This window comes from Odocoileus virginianus, chromosome 15 (assembly GCF_023699985.2).
Source record: "Odocoileus virginianus isolate 20LAN1187 ecotype Illinois chromosome 15, Ovbor_1.2, whole genome shotgun sequence".
Taxonomy (NCBI): Eukaryota; Metazoa; Chordata; class Mammalia; order Artiodactyla; family Cervidae; genus Odocoileus; species Odocoileus virginianus.
Genome location: NC_069688.1, coordinates 7,383,342 through 7,404,532, shown reverse-complemented (window position 1 = coordinate 7,404,532; position 21,191 = coordinate 7,383,342). Strand labels below are relative to the sequence as shown.

Here is a 21,191-nt window from a genome sequence, read left to right as displayed (position 1 = left end):
TTTTTCATGGCTGAATTTTTTTTTTTCTTTTTTTATAGAATCCGAATTGCTGGAATCAGAGGTATTCAAGGTGTGGTTCGTAAAACAGTAAATGATGAACTTCGGGCTACCATTTGGGAGCCTCAGCATATGGATAAAATTGTTCCATCCCTGCTATTCAACATGCAAAAGATAGAAGAGGTTGACAGGTATTGAATAAAGATGGTAGGGTGAGGCTGTGTTATTTTGTATGGGTGTATGTGTGCTTGCTTGTTGGATAAGAATGTTTTATCTTTAGTATTATGTATATAGTAGTCTCCTAAACTTGAGTGAGTTTAAATATATGTCCTTTCTGAAAAAAATTATCATCTTCAGTCATCACGTTAGGCTGAGTAGACCACAGATTCTTACACACTTAAGGCTTTATTTCTTTTAGAATAAATTATTACATGCTGCTTATTATTAGACAATCTAGATTGCTATTTGAATTAGTCCTATTTAAGCTGCAAGTTCTTAGACTATAAACCAAACTTCTATTATTTAGAGATCCAAGGTGCTTTTTCATAGGGAATTACTGCTACTACTAATAATAGCAGCTACTATTCACTCTATATGCTTTTTCAACATAAATACTAGACTATTCCTTGTTTATTATGGTATATTGTTTTGGGGCATATGCTGACCCCTCCACTCCCTGCACACCAATATCCTGTTGAACTTAGAATTCTGTAGTTCATTCTCCTTTTTCAAATGCCACGAGCATGCTTTCCTGGCAGATTTCTGTTGCCTTACACAGAGGTACTATACAACCAAGTTTTAGAAGCAGTGTTTTCCAGTTCGGCTTATATCCTGGTCTTCCTTTTCTTGCAGTTTAAAGAGGGAAAGTCTGAATCAAATTTAAAAGATATTTAACTCTGTAGTTCTAAAAGTTTAACTTTATTTTGTAGTTTTGATGATTATGTGTGCAATGCCAAAATAAACATGGTCTAGAAGTGAAAAGATGAAATTGGTAACTCTGTAAGCACTTAATATGTGCTTACATATCGAAATTTATGGCAATTACAGAAAGTATTTACACTAGATTTCTTAGGTGTGACTGTCTGCAGCTTTAGAAACCTAAAGTGTGAAATTTGATATATTTTAACACCTTCTTTATTTTTCCTAGTCTTGGCATTGTAGCTGAGGTTAGTTTTTCTGAAGGTACCTAGCTGGTTGAGAACTGATTCCCCATGATTGTGGCTCTTGAGGTACAGGATTAAATTTAATTGGTTGACAGATTTTAAGAAGTTGTATTTTCTCATGGTTTTATCCCAGTGCCACAGATACACTTTTTTTGGTTATTATTGTACATGAAATAAAGTGTTAAAATATGAACAAGTGGTGTCCACTGAGGAGATTTACAGGTGTTGTAATTAGCTTTCATTTATACTGGGTCATAGTTTTCTGCTTGATTTTACTTTTGCTCTGTTACACTTAATCTGCGTGATCTTTGGGCACTTTTTTCTTACTGAGACTGTGCTCTAAATGTACAGAAGTTATAGGAATTTTACAAAATAGCAACTGTTGAGTATTTTGTCTTTGGAAAATATATTCTGTTAGAAACAAATTAATACAATTGAATTTAGTTCTCCACTCTTGAAAGATTATATGATCAGCTTCAGGGTGTTGAATTCATGAAGTAAAATTAAGCTCTAAAGTTATTTTGAGATAAAAAGAAAATGTCATGTTAGAAATTCCGAGAAGTCAAATCTCTTCTGTTTAATTATTAGAACTGGTATCAGAAGTCTTGCATTTGTTTGGTTGTCTTCATTTCTCTTTCTTTTCCAGTCGCATAGGCCCTCCTCCTTCTCCTTCAGCAGCAGACAAAGAAGAGAATCCCGCTGTGCTGGCTGAAAACTGCTTCAGGGAACTGCTGGGCCGGGCGAGCTTTGGGAATATGAATAACGCTGTGAGACCAGTTTTTGCGTAAGTCGATGTGCTGTATGCATTCTGTTTGAGTTTGAAATCCTCTTACCTGTATGAGAGAGTTATTCATGGAGCCAGTGGAGCCGGTGTGGGAAGAGTATGGGATTGAGTCAGACAGCGTCCCTTTGAGCACTGGTTCAACCACCTCACCGCTTTGCCCCCTTAAGTAGGAAATGCAGTCATGTTCTTGGTATCGTGTGCGTTGTTCCACTAGAATTTCTGCTCACACCTTGGAATGCATATATCCGCTAAAATATCAAAGCAGAGTATCCAAGTATGATGTATCTTGTTTTATTAACTTCTGGTCAGTTCCTCATATCTGGCTTTTTTTTGCTTTCTTTTTTGTGTGACTGGGCTGCCTTAGATTACATTCTGTTTTCTGAGTAAATTTTATTGTATACCGAGCGACGCAGGAATATTAAATATCTTGTTGGTACTTATATGCTGCCCTCCAAGCAAAATACATTTGTAAGCTTTGAGTTTCTTCACATAGACGTGGAGGCTCTTGTCAAGCCTCTAACTCAGTTGTCAGATATAGACCTATATAATATTCTGTGTAATTTCTGGATATTTTTGCTAGTCTTTCTTTTTAATCATTTGCCTTGTTCTTTCCCCTTCCTGATTCCATCTTTATAGCATGTGTAAAGTAGCCTAAAAGTAATATCCAGAAGTCTTTTCCTTAGGGAAAATATTTTGGTGCAAAGTTGATCTTTAGTTACAAGAATCTATAAACCACAAATTAAAAATCAGAGAGTTTTTATATTTTCAAAGACATTCCCCCTTACTGCTACCACCACCAAAAAATTATGTTTATTATTTAAAGATTTTCTGGGCTTATGAAGATGCTGCTAAAAGCTAATCAAATTATGTCAGATATAACTAAGGGCAGATTTATTTTTTAATGTCTAGACCTGCTGATTTAATATCAGAATTCTAGTTTTTATCTTGTGCTTGTGCTTAGTCGTTCAGTTGTGTCCAACTCTTTGCGACCCCGTGGACTGTAGCCCACTGGGCTCCTCTGTCCATGGGGATTCTCCAGGCAAGACTACTGGAGTGGATTGCCATGCCCTTCTCCAAGTTTTTATCTTAATCCTGTTAACTAAGAGGTAGTCTGTAATGCCTTAAAAATCTAGAGAGCTGGTATAGAAGAAAGAAGTTACCATGTTAACTATAAGAGATTGCTTGAGTAACTTGAAAGTGGGCTCTGTTTTTCTCTATGTATAACTTAATGGACTTACATCCTGATCATGTGTTAGTTAATTAATCTAATTAAATGTTAAATTGTCCATTATATATTGGCTAGGTAATTAGTTATTTAAATGTTAAATGCCCTCTGCAAATAAGATACCAGGCATTTAGGGGGAATATAGTCATGAATAAAAGTCCTTAAAAACTTGTCCTAGTCCCTTAGAAACTTAAGAGATCATTGACATTCATAGTGGCTTTTAACCTTGTGTGTTCTGTGAATTTGAATTTTGAGCTCATATTCATTGTCATTTTCTTTGGATATGAGGCTTGGATTAATGATGTACAGTCCATAAAAGGCTTTATTTTGCTTCTGCTGAAGAAATGGGTACAGTGTTATCTAGGAACCACTTTGAACTACAACCTTAGGTTCTATTTTTTTCAACCACACAGATACTTATGAATTCTGTCAAACTACTCTCTGGGTGCTGGGAAGGACTTTCCAGAGAGACTTTGATTATTTGTGGTTCCTCTCAAGAGTCAAGGCCAACACAGACAAACTTCTACATGAAACATTTCTACACATTCACTGAAGGTGTCTTGGATTGATTTAATGGTCTCGGATTGATGCATATATTTCTGATCTGATAGCCATCTTTCTCAGGTGGACCCTCAGCTTTGTCTCCAGTTTTCTGTGTATCCCATGAAACCACTAGCTGTCAACTACTGGAAATCTGAAGATATACCTAAAATAGCTAGCTGCTGGCTTCAGTGTATACTTAGCTCTTCAGATTCCACCTTCTTGTGAAGTCTAGCCTGAGGGACTTTTCTTTCTTGCCAGCTCATGTAGGTATTAAAAATCACACATATATGGTAGCTTTTATTGTTGTTTTATGAAAAGATCTGCCAATGAAGGGAAATAAATATCATAGTTCTTGAAATGGAAACCTTGTTTCTCTTATAGATAATATTCTTTTGATTGTTTAAGCTTTGCATATTGTTGAGAGTTCTAGAGGAGACAATATAATAAAAATAAGGAACTCTTAATTTTCTTCGTATTAATTACAGGCATTTGGATCATCACAAGCTGTGGGATCCCAATGAGTTTGCAGTTCACTGCTTTAAAATTATAATGTATTCCATTCAGGTAAGGATTGGATATATAAGTATATATAAGGATTATGTAAGTATATATATATAAGGATTATATATTATATAAATAATTTTGGTTCTCTGTCAGTAAGGATGTCCTCAGAGATAGAAAACACTATAGGAGATAAGACATGTTCTTAATTTAGTTCTTTGGCTTATTTATTTTTATTTATACTTATATTCTTATTTGCCAAGATGAGAAGATATCTAATAAAAAGAACTAAATGATTTTATGATGATAACCTTTATTGTGCATTTATTAAATACATTATTATGTATTTGTGTTTTACTGATAAACTAGTATTAGAATTGATTATTATAGCAGCATATAACTGATACATTTATAGGGTATTTGCTATGTGATAGTGCATGTATTAATGTATTAACTCCTCTGGTCTTCATAGAACCTTGATGAGGCACTGTCATTTACTGCAGAAGACAACCTTGGTTTTCTAAAAACTTGGGTAGACTCAGCTAGCTCTTAATTCAGTTGGAATTTTAGGTCTTTTTTTAAGCATTGTCTACATTTTTAATACCCTAAAAAGTCATCATTAATTTAAAGGAGATAAGGTTGTAAGAAGCAACACAGCTTTTAGTACTGGTCATAACAGGATTTGCATCCTCAATGGGCTGTTTCCTAGTTGCATAGAACTTAGGCTTATCCTCTCTGAGCTTTAGTTTCCTCATTTCTGAAAAGAAAATTTTAGTTGCATGCACTGAATGCTTCATTTTTATACTAAAATAGAAGCTGACATTTATCAAGTGCTGGCTATGCCTCTGACTATGCTAATAACCTTACATGCTTTATTTCATTTGATCCTCCTTATTTTATGAAGTGAAAGTGAAGTGTGAAAGTATTAATTGCTCAGTTGTGTCTGACTCTTTGCGACCACATGGACTGTATCCTGCCAGGCTCTTGTGTCCCATGGAATTTTGCAGGCGAGAATTCTGGATTGGGTTGCCATTTCCTCTTCCATGAAGTAGATGTTGTTATCCCCCTGTTATAGACCAGAAAACTGACCTTTAGAGAGGTCAGGTACCTCACTCAGGGGCACACAGGTAGAAAGTCAGGATTTGAATTCTGTTCATCCTATTCTAAAACTTTTTGTCTAAATACTAATTATAGATTAGCATAATGTAGGTTTTCAATACTTGGTAGCTAGTATAAAGCTGGTTTATATGTGGAAGGATAATTTTTTTTTTTAGTTTTCCCAGTTTATTGAAATATAATTGACATAATGTTATATAAGCTTAAGGTGTACAACATGATTGGTACATGTATGTGTTGCAAAATGATTCTCATAGTAAGTTTTCTCAAGATCCATCTCTTCACATAGCTACACATTTTTTTTCTTCTGATGAGAACTTTTAAGATCTTTTAATGTTAGTTTAGTAGGTGAGAAGTTGATCTGGCAATCTGTAGACATAATTAAGGCTCTTCCCCTACTCTTCATAGCTTTGTATTTCTTCGTTTGCCCTCCTCATTCAGATTCAGTTACTAGATGAAATTATTTTTTGCAAGAAGTAAATGCTAAAGTTGAAAAAACTGAAGGAATCAATAAATATTTGTTAATTAAATGTTTAAGAAGTTATTCTGGTCCACAGCATTGCTTTAGAAGAAGCTTTCAGTGCACTATAGGTTTTATGAAGTCCATTCATTAAAAATTGCATGTTAGTACCCATCAGGATGGGAATTTCTATTTAATAAGGCTATGCTAATACAATCAGGATAATATTTATTATGAGAATAAAATTTTCTAATAAATCTCCTTCTCAGAGATAGCCAGTGTAATATTTAGACATATATAATTCTAGTTTTATATGCTTTTTTTAAAAAACAGATTGAATTTTATTTAACATAGTATTTTACAACTGGGCTTCCCTGGTGGCTCAGATGGTAAAGAATCCTCCTCCAATTCTGGAGACCTGGGTTTGATCTCTGGGTTGGGGAGATCCCCTGGAGTAGGGCATGACAACCCACTGCAGTATTTTTGCCTGAAGAATCCCCACAGACAGTCCATGGGATTGCAAAGAGTTAGACATGACTGAGCAACTTAGCACAGCACACATTTTACAACTTGCTTTTTTTCACTCAGGATATCCATGAGTATTTCCCATTATCCTTATTATTCTTTAAAAAAATGGTTTTTAATGGCTATATATTGTTCCATGACTTAAATACCAGTCTCCTATAATTGGATGTTTTAATGTCACGTGATTTATCATTCTTATGAATTCCAGGATGTATATAATTGTTCATATATTTTTACACCACTATGTTTCTTTTAGGCTCAGTATTCTCACCATGTAATCCAGGAGATTCTTGGACACCTTGATGCTTGTAAAAAAGATTCTCCACGAGTTCGAGCAGGTATTATTCAGGTTCTATTAGAGGCTGTTGCCATTGCTGCTAAAGGTTCCATAGGTGAGTGCCAGCCAAAAAAAAAAATCATTAATCTTTCACAGAGTGTTTTTTCCAGCAGGTATAGCACTGTGTGGGACACTTTGAAAATATTTCTGACATTTTTGAATGTGCTATAATTTCTCTTGAAATTTTGGATTTATATGACTATTGTCAGGCCTCTTTAATGTACAATTAAACATTTTCTCCATATCAGTCTCTCCTTCCCTTCCTCTTTTCCAGTAAAGATTTTTGAAGCCAGTTATATGCTAAACATTTGGAGGGGTACAGATAAACAAGAAACTTATAGTTTACTGAGTTAGACAACTCTCCCTGATGCCATAATATAAGGCAGATTTTGATCAAGTATCATAAGAAAGCAAGGTCCAGAGAAGGGGGAAAATGGATTAGTAGGAGCAGAGTATTATGTAGCTCATTTGACTGGGACATGTGGTGGTGGTGTGGAGGAAGCTAGGGAGATGGCTTCAGGTTCAAGTTGTGGCCAGATCATAGGTATAATTCTTCAGTTGACTGACAACGCTTTGAAGATTTAGTATAATCTTCATCAGAGATAATGTTATATGATGCTGACCTTGATGGCAGCAGTAAAAGTGGGAATGTGCAGTCAGCAGGATTTGATTAACTGACTGACTGTGGGGGTAACACGGAGAAGGGACAGGTCAGACATCATGACTTTTCACTTGTGTGATTAGAAGGATGAAAGAGTCCCTCATAAAATTTCTGAAGTTAGGAAAATCTAGTTATGTTTTCTTTGCTTCAGAATCAAAGTGGAACTATGTATTACCTACTGAAATATTGTAATGCTCTCTCAGTGTCAAATGAGAGTGGACATTTTGTATATGGACTTACCATTACTCATAATTTACCTCAAAGAAATGGAAACAGGTTATTTTTTGGAGAGCTACTTCATTTGATGTATTAATATGAAGTGAATCACAGATGATGCATTGATTGAGTCATCTCACTACTGATGTCTCTTATGTGTGAGGAACTGTGTGTTAGGTTCTGTACATTAAGAGAAGGATTTACACAAGGCTGCCTGTCCTGGAGAAGGTTATAATCTAGAGTAGAAGGCAGAAGTAAAAAGCACTGATTAGACTGTACTGTGATGGATGCACTGACAGAAACACACAGTGTTCACAGAATTAAAAGCAGAGAGTAAATGTAGTTTATCCAAATTGGGTAAATTCGCTAGCTTCATTCTAATAATTGAGGCAAACTTCTTTCTTCTTCAGCCTTAAAAGATGCAAAATAAATTTCTTATGCCATAGCGGGCTGTATTATCATAATTCTGTGGATTCTGACCCAGCAGGTTACCACAATATGCATTCTTTTGAGTAGACAAGATTAAATAGATGGAAAGTTTTTGGTAACTTTTATAAGAATATGCACGTTTTGTGTGTTTGTACCAAAGATTCCAACAGCGAGTAGTTCCGAGATGCCCAGTAGATGTTTACTGGAATAACTAGGAGACTTTCTTACTTACGATTTCTCATTTACTTTTTAATGAATGGTTGGTTCATAAATTACGAAGTATTGCCAGCTACTTAGAAAATATCTAGAAGTCTCTGTTGAGAAACATGAGTATTGGCTTTGAGTCTGTGGTGCTGGAAGAATGTACTCACTCACATCAGGGCTCATTTGCAGGACCCACAGTGCTGGAAGTCTTCAACACCCTGTTGAAGCATCTGCGTCTCAGTGTTGAATTTGAAGCAAATGATTTACAGGGAGGCTCTATAGGCAGTGTCAACTTAAACACAAGTTCCAAAGACAGTGATGAGAAGATTGTGCAGAACGCTATCATCCAAACAATAGGTGAGTACACTTCCCTTTTCAGATTATTATGGAAAACAGTGATTCAGAAAGCCCTCATGGAAGGTACTTGACTGTTATGCTGCATTAGTTAAAGGTGAATGATAGGTTAGACTTTTTAAAAAAATTTTGTGTTTGGAAACTAAGCAAACATGAGAATACAGCAAATTGCAACCAAGAATACTGTATGTACCTTTCACCTAGATTCATCTCTTAATATCTTATGCGTTTATTATATCATTGCCTTTCTCTGTCTGCCTCTCTCCCTCCCTTTCTGCATTTCTCTGGTGCGTATGCATGCATGTATATATCTGTATATCTACATATATGTGCATATATAAATCTATACATATAGAGAGATGCATGCTTGTGTCCATCTACCTTTCTTTCCTAACCACTGCATATTAAATGCATATATATCATGGATCTTTACTACAGAGTATTTTTTCCAAAGAATAAAGATATTTTCTTACATACCCAGAATATAGTTATCAACATCAGTAAATTTAACTTGATATAGTACTTTAATCAAACTTGCATGTTTCAGTTTTGTCATTTGACCTGATAATGTCCTTTATAGCATGTTTTCCATCAGGTCCAGGATCCAGTCTAGGATCGTATATTGTGTTTAGTTGTGATGTTTCTTTGGTTCCTGTAGTTTGAAACATTTCTCTTATGATCCGGACATTTTGTAAGAGCATAGGTCCCCCTTGCTGCTGCTGGCAAGTCACTCTAGTCTTGTCAACTCTTTGTGACTGTAGCCCACCAGGCTCCCCTGTCCATGGGATTCTCCAGGCAAGAATATTGGAGTGGGTTGCCATTCCCCCGTCCAGGATAGGTCCCCCTTACCCCTCACTTAAAAAAAATATCCTTACATGGGTTTGTCTAATGTTTCCTCATGATTAGATTCAGCTTATGCATTTCTGGCTGAATACTATTTAAGTGATAATGTTCTTCTCAGATGATCACAAACAGAGGTACACAGTGTATATCAGCTTTTTGCTGGTAATGTTAGTTTTGATCACTCAAAGTGTTGTTCTACTCTGCTGCACAGTTTCCATTTTCCCCCTCGTAAATAGCAAGCAATCTCTGAGAAGATACTTTAAGACCATACAGATCCTTTGCTCTCCCTGCATCTAGCAAACATTCAAAAGACATTAGAGACCAGGATCTGGATACAGATACTTAGGGTTTAAAATCACATGCTTCCCTGCTACTCCACTCCACACACACACACACGCACATGTGCACAAAGGGTACAAGGATAAAGAGTGTGGTGTAATGTTGATTGTTCTCAATTAATGTCTTGATTTGGTCACTCTCAACTTTCAAGTGGTCAATCTGACCGTGGAGTATTATCCAGCGAGAAATCTGCAGCACAAAATTTACAAACCACTCTTGATACATTCATTCAGTCACAGCACCTTCTCGATACACTGTACAAGTCGTTTTTTGTATTTCAGTTGCATTTTTACCTTTCTTGAAATAATAAAGCATAACATGCTGTAAATGTTGCTTTTTTTCCCATCTTCAATATTAAAATGGCCATACAAAAATTCAACTTTGGTAAGTGTTTTTTCTTAATGCACTGCTGATATGACAGCTGTCACAATACAGTCTAACAAAATTGTTTCAAATGACATTAAAGACAACTAAGCACTACTAGAGCCATCTTATTGAAAAAAATCCAAAGGAACCTGTTGACCAACCTAATATTATGATTTTTTTATTATATGGAAAAATAAGTTTTTCTATCTTGATATTTTTATAGGATTTTTTGGAAGTAACCTACCAGATTATCAGAGGTCAGAAATCATGATGTTCATTATGGGGAAAGTACCTGTTTTTGGAACATCTACACATACTTTGGATATCAGTCAATTAGGGTATGTTTTTGTGGTTGTCCTGTGTTCTCAAACTGAAAATTTCTCAAACTGTAAATTTCTCAAACTGTAAAGTTGAATACTCCAGGCCAGAATACCGGAGTGGGTAGCTGTTCCCTTCTCCAGGGAATCTTCCCAACCCAGGGATCAAACCCAGGTCTCCCACATTGCAGGCAAATTCTTTACCAGCTGCACCCCCAGGGAAGCCCTAATTTGATTTTATAACATGCTAACGCTTTAGTTTGTAAGTCATTTAATAAGGAAATGATAGTCTTATTTAAGATATTTATTTGTTTGACCATTAGTAACCATTTTTTCATTTGTTAATTCTTTTTTGAAAGAATTATTTATGTAAGAATTATTTAGGCACAGCCTTGCTTCTTATTAATATATATTACATAGATATTGTGTTTGTCAACTATATTTGCATTAGATACATTCTCCAGTTTATAGTATCTTTTAATTCTGGATCTTTTGTTGTGATTTCATACAATTGACTTTTCATGTTGTTACATGCATAGGTCTGTTTCCTTTGCGAACCAGTAGCTTTTTACTTTTTTTTGTTTGAATTTGATTTTTTTGCATATAACCCTGTAATTCATTTGAAGTTTACTTTAAAATATAAAATTACAGTATAAAATGAGCCGTGACTTTAGCTAGTATGAAAGCAAAATCTGTTTGGCTAATATGAATAGATTTTTAAAATCAAAAATAGTAATTTAAATAAATAAGGTTAATTACTTTTAATAAGATAATGCCACTATTTTGTGTATTTTAGGGATTTGGGAACCAGGCGGATTCAAATAATGTTGTTGCGATCTTTGCTTATGGTAAGGAATTTAAGACAGATAAAGAACAGCCTTTAACCTTAAATTATTAAAGAGGTTAAAAAAATAGCTTCACATTATCAGCTTTTTTTCTTATAAGATAATATTTGTGGTAAGTTTTCTTTCTGTGGTCTATATACTGTACTTGAATGTACTGGAATTTTGCTTTTACTGTTTATTCCTCACTTTCCCATCATCTTATTTGGTTTTCATAATGAGGAAAGATACAGAAGGCAGAAAGCATTACCATTTTATAGAAGATGATGCCTGGGTCCAACTATTGCCAGATTTCTCAGTTCTTTCCTATATGTTTTTTGCTTTTTTATTTGTATATTGTTTAAGAGCTCTTTGCCTGCTCTGATGATATAAACACATTTGTTTATATCTTTTTCCAAAAGGTTTATAGTTTGGCTTTCCACATCTAGAACTTTGATCTGAAGTTTATCTATTTTTGTATGTGGTATAAAATATAGATATATTTTTAGTTTTTTTAGGTAAGTAGTAATTGTCCCACCAATTTCTACTCACTTACAAAATCACCTTTATCCTATAATGAATGCCCAAATATAAATGGTAGATGTTCCCTATATGCTTGTAATCCTGAATATAGATAGAGATTACCCACCTGAAATTTCATTTGGTCCTAAGCTTTTTTTATTAAATAAATTCCCTGAGCAAATAACCTTGTCTCTAATCCTAATTGTACTACGTACTCTACTGAACAAATGTCTGTGTGTTATGGTTAAACTGTTTAATAGCATTTACGTATAGGCTGATTAAAAGCTCCAACTTTAGATATAGGAATATACTCAGAAATGTCACATCAAATAATGAAAACAGCTTTCCAAAATGAAAATGCATTCCTATTAAACTGAACTGCTTAACTTAAAATAAAATAATTATTTGCCAGTTTAAAGTTTTCACATCTTACCTGTGTTATTTGTTACCTAATCTCCTTATATCCATTTTGTACTGACTTCCTGCCCCATATATTCTTAACCTCTCTGAGCCTCGGTTTTCTTTTACAAAATGGGGAAGCAGTAATAATTCCTAGCCTCACAGGAACATGGTAATGATGAAGTTAGTACAGATATACTGCTTAGAGTCATGCCTGGTATATGGAAATGTGTACTGATACTGATTTTATTAACTTTATGAATGATGTTTTTGTAAAATCCTCATCATCTCACAAATTTTCTTTTAGTTTTTCCTTCAGACTTATGTTTGTACTTCCTGTTTTCCCTAAGCTTATGATTCTTAGAAAACAACTTGAGAGTTTTATCAAAGAAGGAATGACTCATGACAAAGGTTTTTTGTTTGATTTTCCTCCCTGTAATCAGGTAACTTCTGGATACAAAGCAAAGACAATAGTTACTGCACTGCCAGGGTCTTTTCTGGATCCCTTACTATCACCATCACTCATGGAAGACTATGAGCTGAGACAGTTAGTCTTGGAAGTAATGCATAATCTCATGGACCGCCATGACAACAGGGCAAAGCTTCGAGGGATCAGGTATGTGCTGTTTGAAAATAGGCTTGATGAAATTTTCAGATTTCTACGTTGATGCATTTAAGTACAGTATTTTTTTTTACCCTTTTAAAGTATTTAATTCAGTGGTTTTCAGTACATTCACAGTTACAGAACCATCACCATTACCATTATGCAGTATTGTACTTTTTTTCATCTAGGATTTTTAGGTTTTATTAATCCAGAATTTTATTTAATTTGTTTAACAATTACTAATATATTTTAAGATAGTAAAAATTTTTTTTTTTGTAAGATAGTAAATGTTAAAGGTCTTTTAATGTACTTTCAGAGATCTCATCTACTATTAATCATTAGTTACATAAATTTTGTTTTGGTTTTGCCTCAAGGATTACTTTGTGTTGTATTACTTAATTAAACTTGTTTATTCAGTAGAATCATTATATATAAGGTTATTTAAAATGCTCATTGAAATGAGTGGTAAATAGTTGAGATTTCTAAGTATAGCTATGATTTGTCATATAAGATATGATATAATAATTGTCATTCCTTAAAAAATGATGCATTGGTTCTCTCTAGAATAATACCAGATGTGGCTGACCTAAAAATAAAAAGAGAAAAAATTTGTAGACAAGACACAAGTTTCATGAAAAAGGTAAGATCATCTCTGAAAAACAGTGCATGACTTAAGTTATTGCCATTTGAATTCTCAGGTAGGTTTGTATTGATCTGTAACCTTAAAATGAAATGAAGGGGAATCTATTAGAAGAGCATACACAGCTCTGTATCTGTAGCCAGAAAACCCCCACTTACTAACACTGAACCTCAGACCTGCACAGGCTTAACCTGTCAGGCATTGGCACAGAGGGAGGGGCCCCTCTTACCTACATGGATCCATGTGCATGTTAAATAGATTACAGAGCAAAATGCACAACCTTATAGACAGACTGGCTTCAGAAGACTGTGCTGTTGTGGACTGTGACCTTGGCCACACATTACAATCACCTGGGGAGCTTTGTGCTTTTAAAAACACTGATGCTCACACTTCCTCACTGATGAGTTAAATCCTATCGGGGGTGGGCAGTGGGGCCTAGTGGAGAGGAAGCGTGGTGGTCATTCAGTTTCCCAGTTGTAACTTACAGTTTTGTGTTGCAAACCAGTGTAACATGTTGAGTTAATTACCACATAGTACTTTGAAATGGGAAAAACTCTTATTTCTGTTTGTTGTCACTTGACAATTGGACCTGTACTCTAGGATGCTTTAGATGACAGGCTTTTCTGTTCTTGACGAACATGTTAGATCAGTTTGTTTTAGAGGGAAACCTCTTACAGTCCCGGGGGTGTATCTGTGACCTCTCCTCATGGGCGGGCTTTAGACGTGCCTGTGTCACTTCAGACCAAAGTCTGGCAGAGCCTGGAGATGCTCTTCCCCTGGACTGCTCCTAACCCACCTCTCAGGAGGCTGTTTCCTCAGGCAAGAAAACCTGAGTTCACTTCTCCTCGGCCAGGTGCTTCTTATCATTGCTGAGGCTCCCATAATTCTGCCATTCGTTTCAGGTTTTCTCAAATCTGTCTATAATTTGCTTATCTTTTCAAATTATTTAGTAAAGACATTTTCATTCTTTACACTGGAACTATTTCTGACTTGCTGATTTTTATTTAATTTTGTCTTCAACTCCAATGTTAGTGTGTAGTTATATATCGATATATTTATTGATGTTAATTATTGGAATACAATTTGACCCTCCAATTATCACTTTAAATCTCTCCCATGTTATGTGATAAGATAGCTACTTTGTAAGAGGTTATATAGGCCTGTGAAATCTGCCTTGCTACATTTTAAAGCAAGACTTTTTTCTGTATCATTTCCCTTTTCAGAATGGGCAGCAGCTATATCGGCACATATATTTGGGCTGTAAAGAGGAAGACAATGTTCAGAAAAACTATGAGCTGCTTTATACTTCTCTTGCTCTTATAACTATTGAATTGGCCAACGAAGAAGTAGTTATTGATCTCATTCGATTAGCCATTGCTTTACAGGTATGCTTTCATAACCTTTCATTGATGAAAACATTTTTTTATGAATTAGACACCATCTTTAAAGTATTATCATCTTTATTCAGGGACATGAATTTTTTAAGTGAGTTGTCTAGTTTTAAATCTAAAATACTCAAACTATGATCACATTCATTTATTCTTTTTACAAATGTTGAGTAAGTATTGACCATGTGCTAAATATTGTTCAAGGCCGTAGGATTACCATGATGAAAAAGACAGCATGGGCCCTGCGCCCATCCTTTCAGTGGGGAGGATAGTCGTTAAGTAATAAAAATAACATAGATGGAGTTGTCTAATTAGAGTTTAAATATTATGTAATAATAGAACTGTGTGCAAGGAGAATACATGCATTTATTTTTATATATCTGATATACATTTCACCAGCCCCTGTGTACCCCTGTCTTTAGGAAAGGCTTTCCTAAGGAAGACCTATTTGAATTGAGAGTTTTAAGTCTCTTATAAATGGGCATTTATTCTCCTTTTAGAATTTTTTTTAAAAGAAAGCTTCTTCTAAGGTGACATTTTTGTTATCATTCCACCTACCTGCAGTTTTTTTAGTATAATCATAGAAAAAACACTAATGGAGCATGAGACCTTGATCTATCAGTACTTGTTTGTTTGTTTAATTAAAGGACAGTGCAATTATCAATGAAGATAATTTGTCAATGTTCCATCGTTGTGGAATCATGGCGCTGGTTGCTGCATACCTCAACTTTGTAAGTCAGATGATAGCTGTGCCTGCGTTTTGCCAGCATGTTAGCAAGGTAATATATTTAGATAAGTCCTTGTATTTGAACTGTATGAAAATGGCAGATTTTCTACCATTGATAATTATTTTTAATTTTGATGGTTATGTATCAAATTATTAAGATAATGCTATGTTTATATTTTCTTGTTTATATTTTCTTGCCTGTTTGTTGTATTAGAATTTTTCTGTGTTATAGTTTTCTTCTAGAATACTTCATGCAATTTCTTATATAATTGCTTTCCTTTTAAAACATTATGAATCTTAGTATCTCATATTTCCTTAATTATACTGTTTTTATTGTCATTATGTTTTAAACTAGTCTTTGAGTTACATCTCAAAAGTTAAATAAATAATACATCTCTCAGAGATTTGTCCTATGTCATTTAACTGTATTTAGCTTTTTCAGCAGTAACTCATTAAATAGTTACTGCATGGTTTAGCATACATTTCAAAGCCCCTGACTTACCTGCAGAGAAAGTCCACTGTAATTCTTATTCTTTAAAGACATCTTTCAAGGAGAGCCTCATTTTTATGAAACTGGAAGCACATTTCTCAGTCCTTCCTAAAATGTAGGGGTTTTTTAGTGCATTCTAAGAAATAAAACTCATTCATTCATTCAGCAAACTGACTGTGACTGTTTGAGTGACTGTTTGACATCTGCTGTTAAAGATCCAAGTTCTGTGAAAGCAGGGTTCCCCTTTAGGTGGCTCCTAGGTGAGAGAGGGAGCTAGACCTCAGAAGAGCGCAGAGACCACAGGCGTGGGCGGCAGAAGGCCCGGTGGAGCAGGGGCCCTGCGAGGGCCTGCTGTCTGTGGGGGCGGTCCCCACACAGGGTGTTTGAGAAAGTTCAGGTTCTGACTGCCTCTGTGCCAGGTTTGATCGGATGTGATGTAGCATCTTTTTTCACAGCTTGTATTATTTTATCACTGTGATTTTGTTACCTGCTGAGTTCACAGACGTGAAAACAAAATGAACTCTTCATTTGGGTTCTAAACTGTAGCTTAAATTCCAAAATAAAGTGATGATATTTCTTATAAATGTTTAGTTTTTGTTTCTGTGTTTTTAGTTTTCCAAATTTTTGTGGCAGCATTCTCTGAAGGGTAAGGCTTTCGATTTTTACTTTATTTTGTTTTTGGATATTTTTCAGGTTATTGAAATTCGAACTATGGATGCCCCTTATTTTCTACCAGAGCATATTTTCAGAGATAAGTGCATGTATGTCAATGCTTTACATTTCAAGGAAGGGGCATTGACTTGAGAAACCAGTAAATGATGATTGCAAAGGAATGAACTAGTGTTAGAATAATTTTCTGATGTTTTATAATCCTCGTTGTTTTATGTTTCTGTCACTTAACTCATCTAACTTGTTTCTCTTATTATATAAGTTCTTGTGAATTATAAATGTGGACTCATACACACATAGATTCAGTCATTGATGAAAAAAATTTTAGCTTAACTTTTTTTAAACATGAAGATGCAACTCTTAAATGTAGCGTGTTCTGATATATAGGTGAATACTCCTTGAAGAGACTGTAATATCTTGTTCAAGACTTTCAATAATAGATAACAATATTAATAAAACTATGGGAGGAAGAATGTTTTCCAAAAAACGATGGTTATACCCTGAATTTTTTTCTTGCTGTCCAAACAAACAAATATATATATGAAATATACTTCATTCAAACTTTTGGACTCTAAAAGTTTAATACTGAAAGCATCAGCATAATGTAATACCAAGCAGTTTGAAAGGACAGTGAAGCTGTATGTCTTGGACAAGAGCTTCTTTTCACTTAGTTGGCTAGTGTATTCTTGATTGATAGTCAGTGAGCTTCATTTTTATTTTCTTCTCACAGTAGATTTTTAATTAGCATGATAGTTAAAGCTGAATTTAGTCCTCTTCATCATTTAATGTGTGAATACCAGTAGGAAAAGATAAGGCTGACCTCACCCTTGGGACATTACTGGAGAAGAATAACAGCAGAATGCTTCCTAACTGGGTCTACACTCCATATGTTTTCAAAGAGCTCAAATTAGTCACCTAAAATATACTGATTTTCCTGTGACTAATTACAGTTTAAGTTGCATTTATATTTAGACCTTGATCTAGAATGTTTATATGTTAATTTATTTTAAATAATACTAAATGACTTTTGTTTTGATCAACTTGACAGGCTTCCAAAATCTTTAGAGAAGCATGACAAAAATCTGTACTTTTTGACCAACAAGATTGCAGAGTCGCTCGGGGGCAGTGGCTATAGTGTTGAGAGGTTGTCAGTCCCATACGTGCCGCAGGTGACAGGTAAGCGGGGCGATTAACACTTCCTTTGTCGAGTACGCATCAGCAGCTGTTCTGTGGGTTCAGTTAGCAATGAGAATTAATTCTGTTTGTGTGCTTACTATATCACAGCTGTTTCAGATGCTTAAGAAAGCTTACTCTTATTTTAAAATTTTGTTCTTGAAAACCTTTAGTAAAAGACATATACATGATTTTATCATGAGCAAATTGAATCCTCAAGTGATAACTATTATACTTCATATATTATTATACTGAATAATATTATTCTTTAAACAGAGAAGCAAGGTAAGATCTTTGCTCTTTAAGCAATATTGTGTTTAACTTCAGGAAATTGGTAAAAATCATTTGGTTAGTAATTTGTGACTGTTGAGCTTAATGAATTAGGTAATTTTTGTCATTTGAAAGAGTACAGACTATTTGCTATGTAAAGAAACCTGCAAACTTTTTAAGTTAAGATATGTTTTCCTCTGTGTATAATGTATCTTCTTCTGTTCTTTTCATTGCCTGAGATAATTGTTGTGTTTCAAAGCAAAACTGCATCATATCTTACATTCACTTTTTACTTTGAAAACGAAAATCAAAGATTTTTATCTTAGGACACCTTCATTTTCTTTTGATGATTGTATAAATGTTAAATTTGTTAGAAAAACTAGTTCTTCCTTCAGGGATGCATCTGTTCTGTAAGAGAGCTGTTTGATTTCATTTAGGTAGTTTTCCGAATTAATCGCTAGAAGTAGCATGATCTTTGGAAATTACTCTTTTTTATAATATGGATCCAAAAATGTATATTTATTACAGATAGTTGTTCATAATAGTCTGAGATGTTAAAGCTTTTGCATTTTCTTTTAAATTCCATAGTATAGAAAATTCTGTTCCTCAGGAATTCCTTGGGAAAATAAAAGTGCTAAAAATAAAACATTAGTAGAGCTTTGTAATTTAAAAGAATTTTTTAAATAGGTTTTTTAAATATTTCATTCTTATAATTTGGATTTAGCTCTCTTTCCTTCAGGCAAAAAACCTCATAAACCCAGGCACAAGTGCAAAGGTAAATCCAGTGTCAGTTGGCCTGCCCTTTCCCTCCCCCATCCTTTAGGAAAATAGCTTAATACAACTGCCTTCTAGAAAATGAAGACAGTGGCCTGTGTATTTTATGTAGTTGTAAATTCAGTTATTGTTTTCTCTACCTTCCCCATAGCTGTAGTTTACTTTCCATCCCTTGTTATTTCCTTCTACCCTGTTCCTTTAACTCTAAACAGTTCTTAATGAAAATTATGGTACATTTATTTTTTTTAACAAATGGTTTGTATTTCCCATTTCTTCCCACCCCTGGAAAGGATGTATTCTCTTTTTTAATGCCTGTCTATCACTGACTAGAAGAATTCTGAGCATTTCAGCATATACTTAGTTATGTAATTGCACAGAAATCCCTCAGTATGAATAAGGTTTTTCTGATTTATAAAGATTTTGGCAATTTAGAACCAGTCTATGGCATGTGTGTCCTGCCTTAATGCAGAGAGAGTCAGAAGACATAGTAAGATTTTGTGGCATAATCAATCAATTATTAAATTTTCCTTTTGCTATATAACCATCAGATATTCATTTTTTGTTAAATAAGGGATTTAAGATTTAAATCTTAAATATTCTTAAAGAAGTTTAAATATTTAGGTTGTTGTGTATCATGCATGTGTATCCTTCATCGTCAAAATAGTAGCTGCCATTTATTATCTACTGAGTGTTTGCCAGTCACAGTGATACTCTGTATTCGTGTTCTCAGCTAATCTGAGAATGTAGTTTGGTGAGGAAAGTAGCATTAATTTTGTTTACAGATGAGGAATGGTGAGGCTGAAATTAAATAATTTGATTAGGTAAGGCCACTAGAATTAACTGCTTTGCCTGTTCAGTTAGGTGCTTAATAAATTGATTTTGCCAACTGTGTGCTCAAAGATTGTTCAGTCATCCGTATTGATCCAGATTTATTTTTTCTTGTATTCCACAAACCTTTACTGAGTGTCTCCTATATCAAACACTCTTCTGACATTTGGGGTAGAAAGATGTTAAGATTCAGTCCCTATCCTCAAGGATTAAAGTTTGGTGGAGAAGACAGACAAACAGTTGAAATATAATGGTAACTGGTTCTAAAGAAAGAAGAATGGTCTGCCTAAAGCTTACTGAACATTTAGTGACTGGCATAAAGTAAGTGATCAATAAATGTTAGCTAATTATTGCAAATCAGCCTAGAATTTGAGTTGATAGTGTATGTCTAGGTGTGTGTTACATGCTCCTCTGTGAAGGGGTACAGTATTTAATGAGTTTTTACAGTGTGGCAGCCACTGTGCAAGCAAAAGCAAGAATAAGCAAGACAGGTAGAGGTTCTTGCTTTAACAAAGCATACAGTCTTTCCTAATGGGATTCTTCATCTGGACCAAGAAACACAGAAGATGATTTTGAATGACATTTTTCTCAGTTCTTCCGAGATGGCACATCAGCAGTTTTATTCTAGATGCATAGGAAAGAAGTTAATTCATTATACAGTTTGTCTAACAAGACAATTAACTAGATGATTGCAGTACGCCTTAAAGACTATCATCAGAGGTTTGGGGTCCTCAGGCAGCACCTGGGAGAGTCTTCCGTCCAGGTTTTGTGAAACCAGGGGTGTTTTCCCTAAGCTGAGCCTAAAGCAAGTGTTAGGCTAATGAGCTGTTTCATGCCAAAGTAACAGCATGTGTGGAAGAGTGGAGGCGAGCAAGATGATGATTTTTCAAAGAACTACTATAAAGTTAGTCTACTTCGGAGTGACTTGGAAGAGTAGGATTGGGAATTGTAAAACCGGATTAAATAGTTCGAACTGTTCTGAAAGCAATGGGGAGTCATTAAATGATTTTAAACAGGGAATGACTTGATAAGAATTCATAGAACCTAAAAAAAACAGTGTCATTATAAATAAACATGCGTTAGCTCTAAATGGAATTTTGTGTTTTTCTATAAAACCAAAAAAGTCTATCTGTATAAGTAGTATCAGTGTTAAAATGAAGTTTTGTATAGATAAGTTACCTCTGAGATTTCATTTTGACGGTTAGCTTTTTAATTGAATCGGAGCAGCATTGTGGCCCTAATTACATTTCATGATTTATTAATATACATTTAAGTTCCTCTGCCTTTTTTTATACAACCATAGGCAATTATATTGAGTAATTTAATGTAGTTCTGTGTTATACTTGTGTTCAGAGTATTGTGTATACTTGTGTTTCATTATTCTTTAGCCGTCTGAATTCAGTTCCATACATTATACACCAACACTCCAGGTGGCAGCAGAATATCACTGAAAGAAGTTAGGCCTCTCTGTCTCCAAGTATTGCTCTAAAACCCAGGTTGCAATTA

General features: G+C 34.6%; 1 protein-coding gene across 4 annotated transcripts in view; it reads left to right on the top strand.

The window, feature by feature from the left end:
- The window catches only part of EFR3A (EFR3 homolog A), a 77,907-nt gene that overhangs the window by 36,907 nt on the left and 19,809 nt on the right, over positions 1–21,191 (top strand). For all 4 annotated transcript variants that reach the window (XM_020879810.2, XM_020879811.2, XM_070476998.1 and 1 more), the window contains 13 exons: positions 39–188; positions 1,807–1,944; positions 4,198–4,276; positions 6,571–6,706; positions 8,351–8,518; positions 10,287–10,401; positions 11,177–11,228; positions 12,566–12,738; positions 13,291–13,366; positions 14,590–14,751; positions 15,402–15,533; positions 16,665–16,732; positions 17,689–17,816. In XM_020879810.2, coding sequence (XP_020735469.1) covers positions 39–188; positions 1,807–1,944; positions 4,198–4,276; positions 6,571–6,706; positions 8,351–8,518; positions 10,287–10,401; positions 11,177–11,228; positions 12,566–12,738; positions 13,291–13,366; positions 14,590–14,751; positions 15,402–15,533; positions 16,665–16,732; positions 17,689–17,816 — 1,577 coding nt within the window. The remainder of the gene's footprint in view (positions 1–38; positions 189–1,806; positions 1,945–4,197; positions 4,277–6,570; positions 6,707–8,350; positions 8,519–10,286; positions 10,402–11,176; positions 11,229–12,565; positions 12,739–13,290; positions 13,367–14,589; positions 14,752–15,401; positions 15,534–16,664; positions 16,733–17,688; positions 17,817–21,191) is intronic.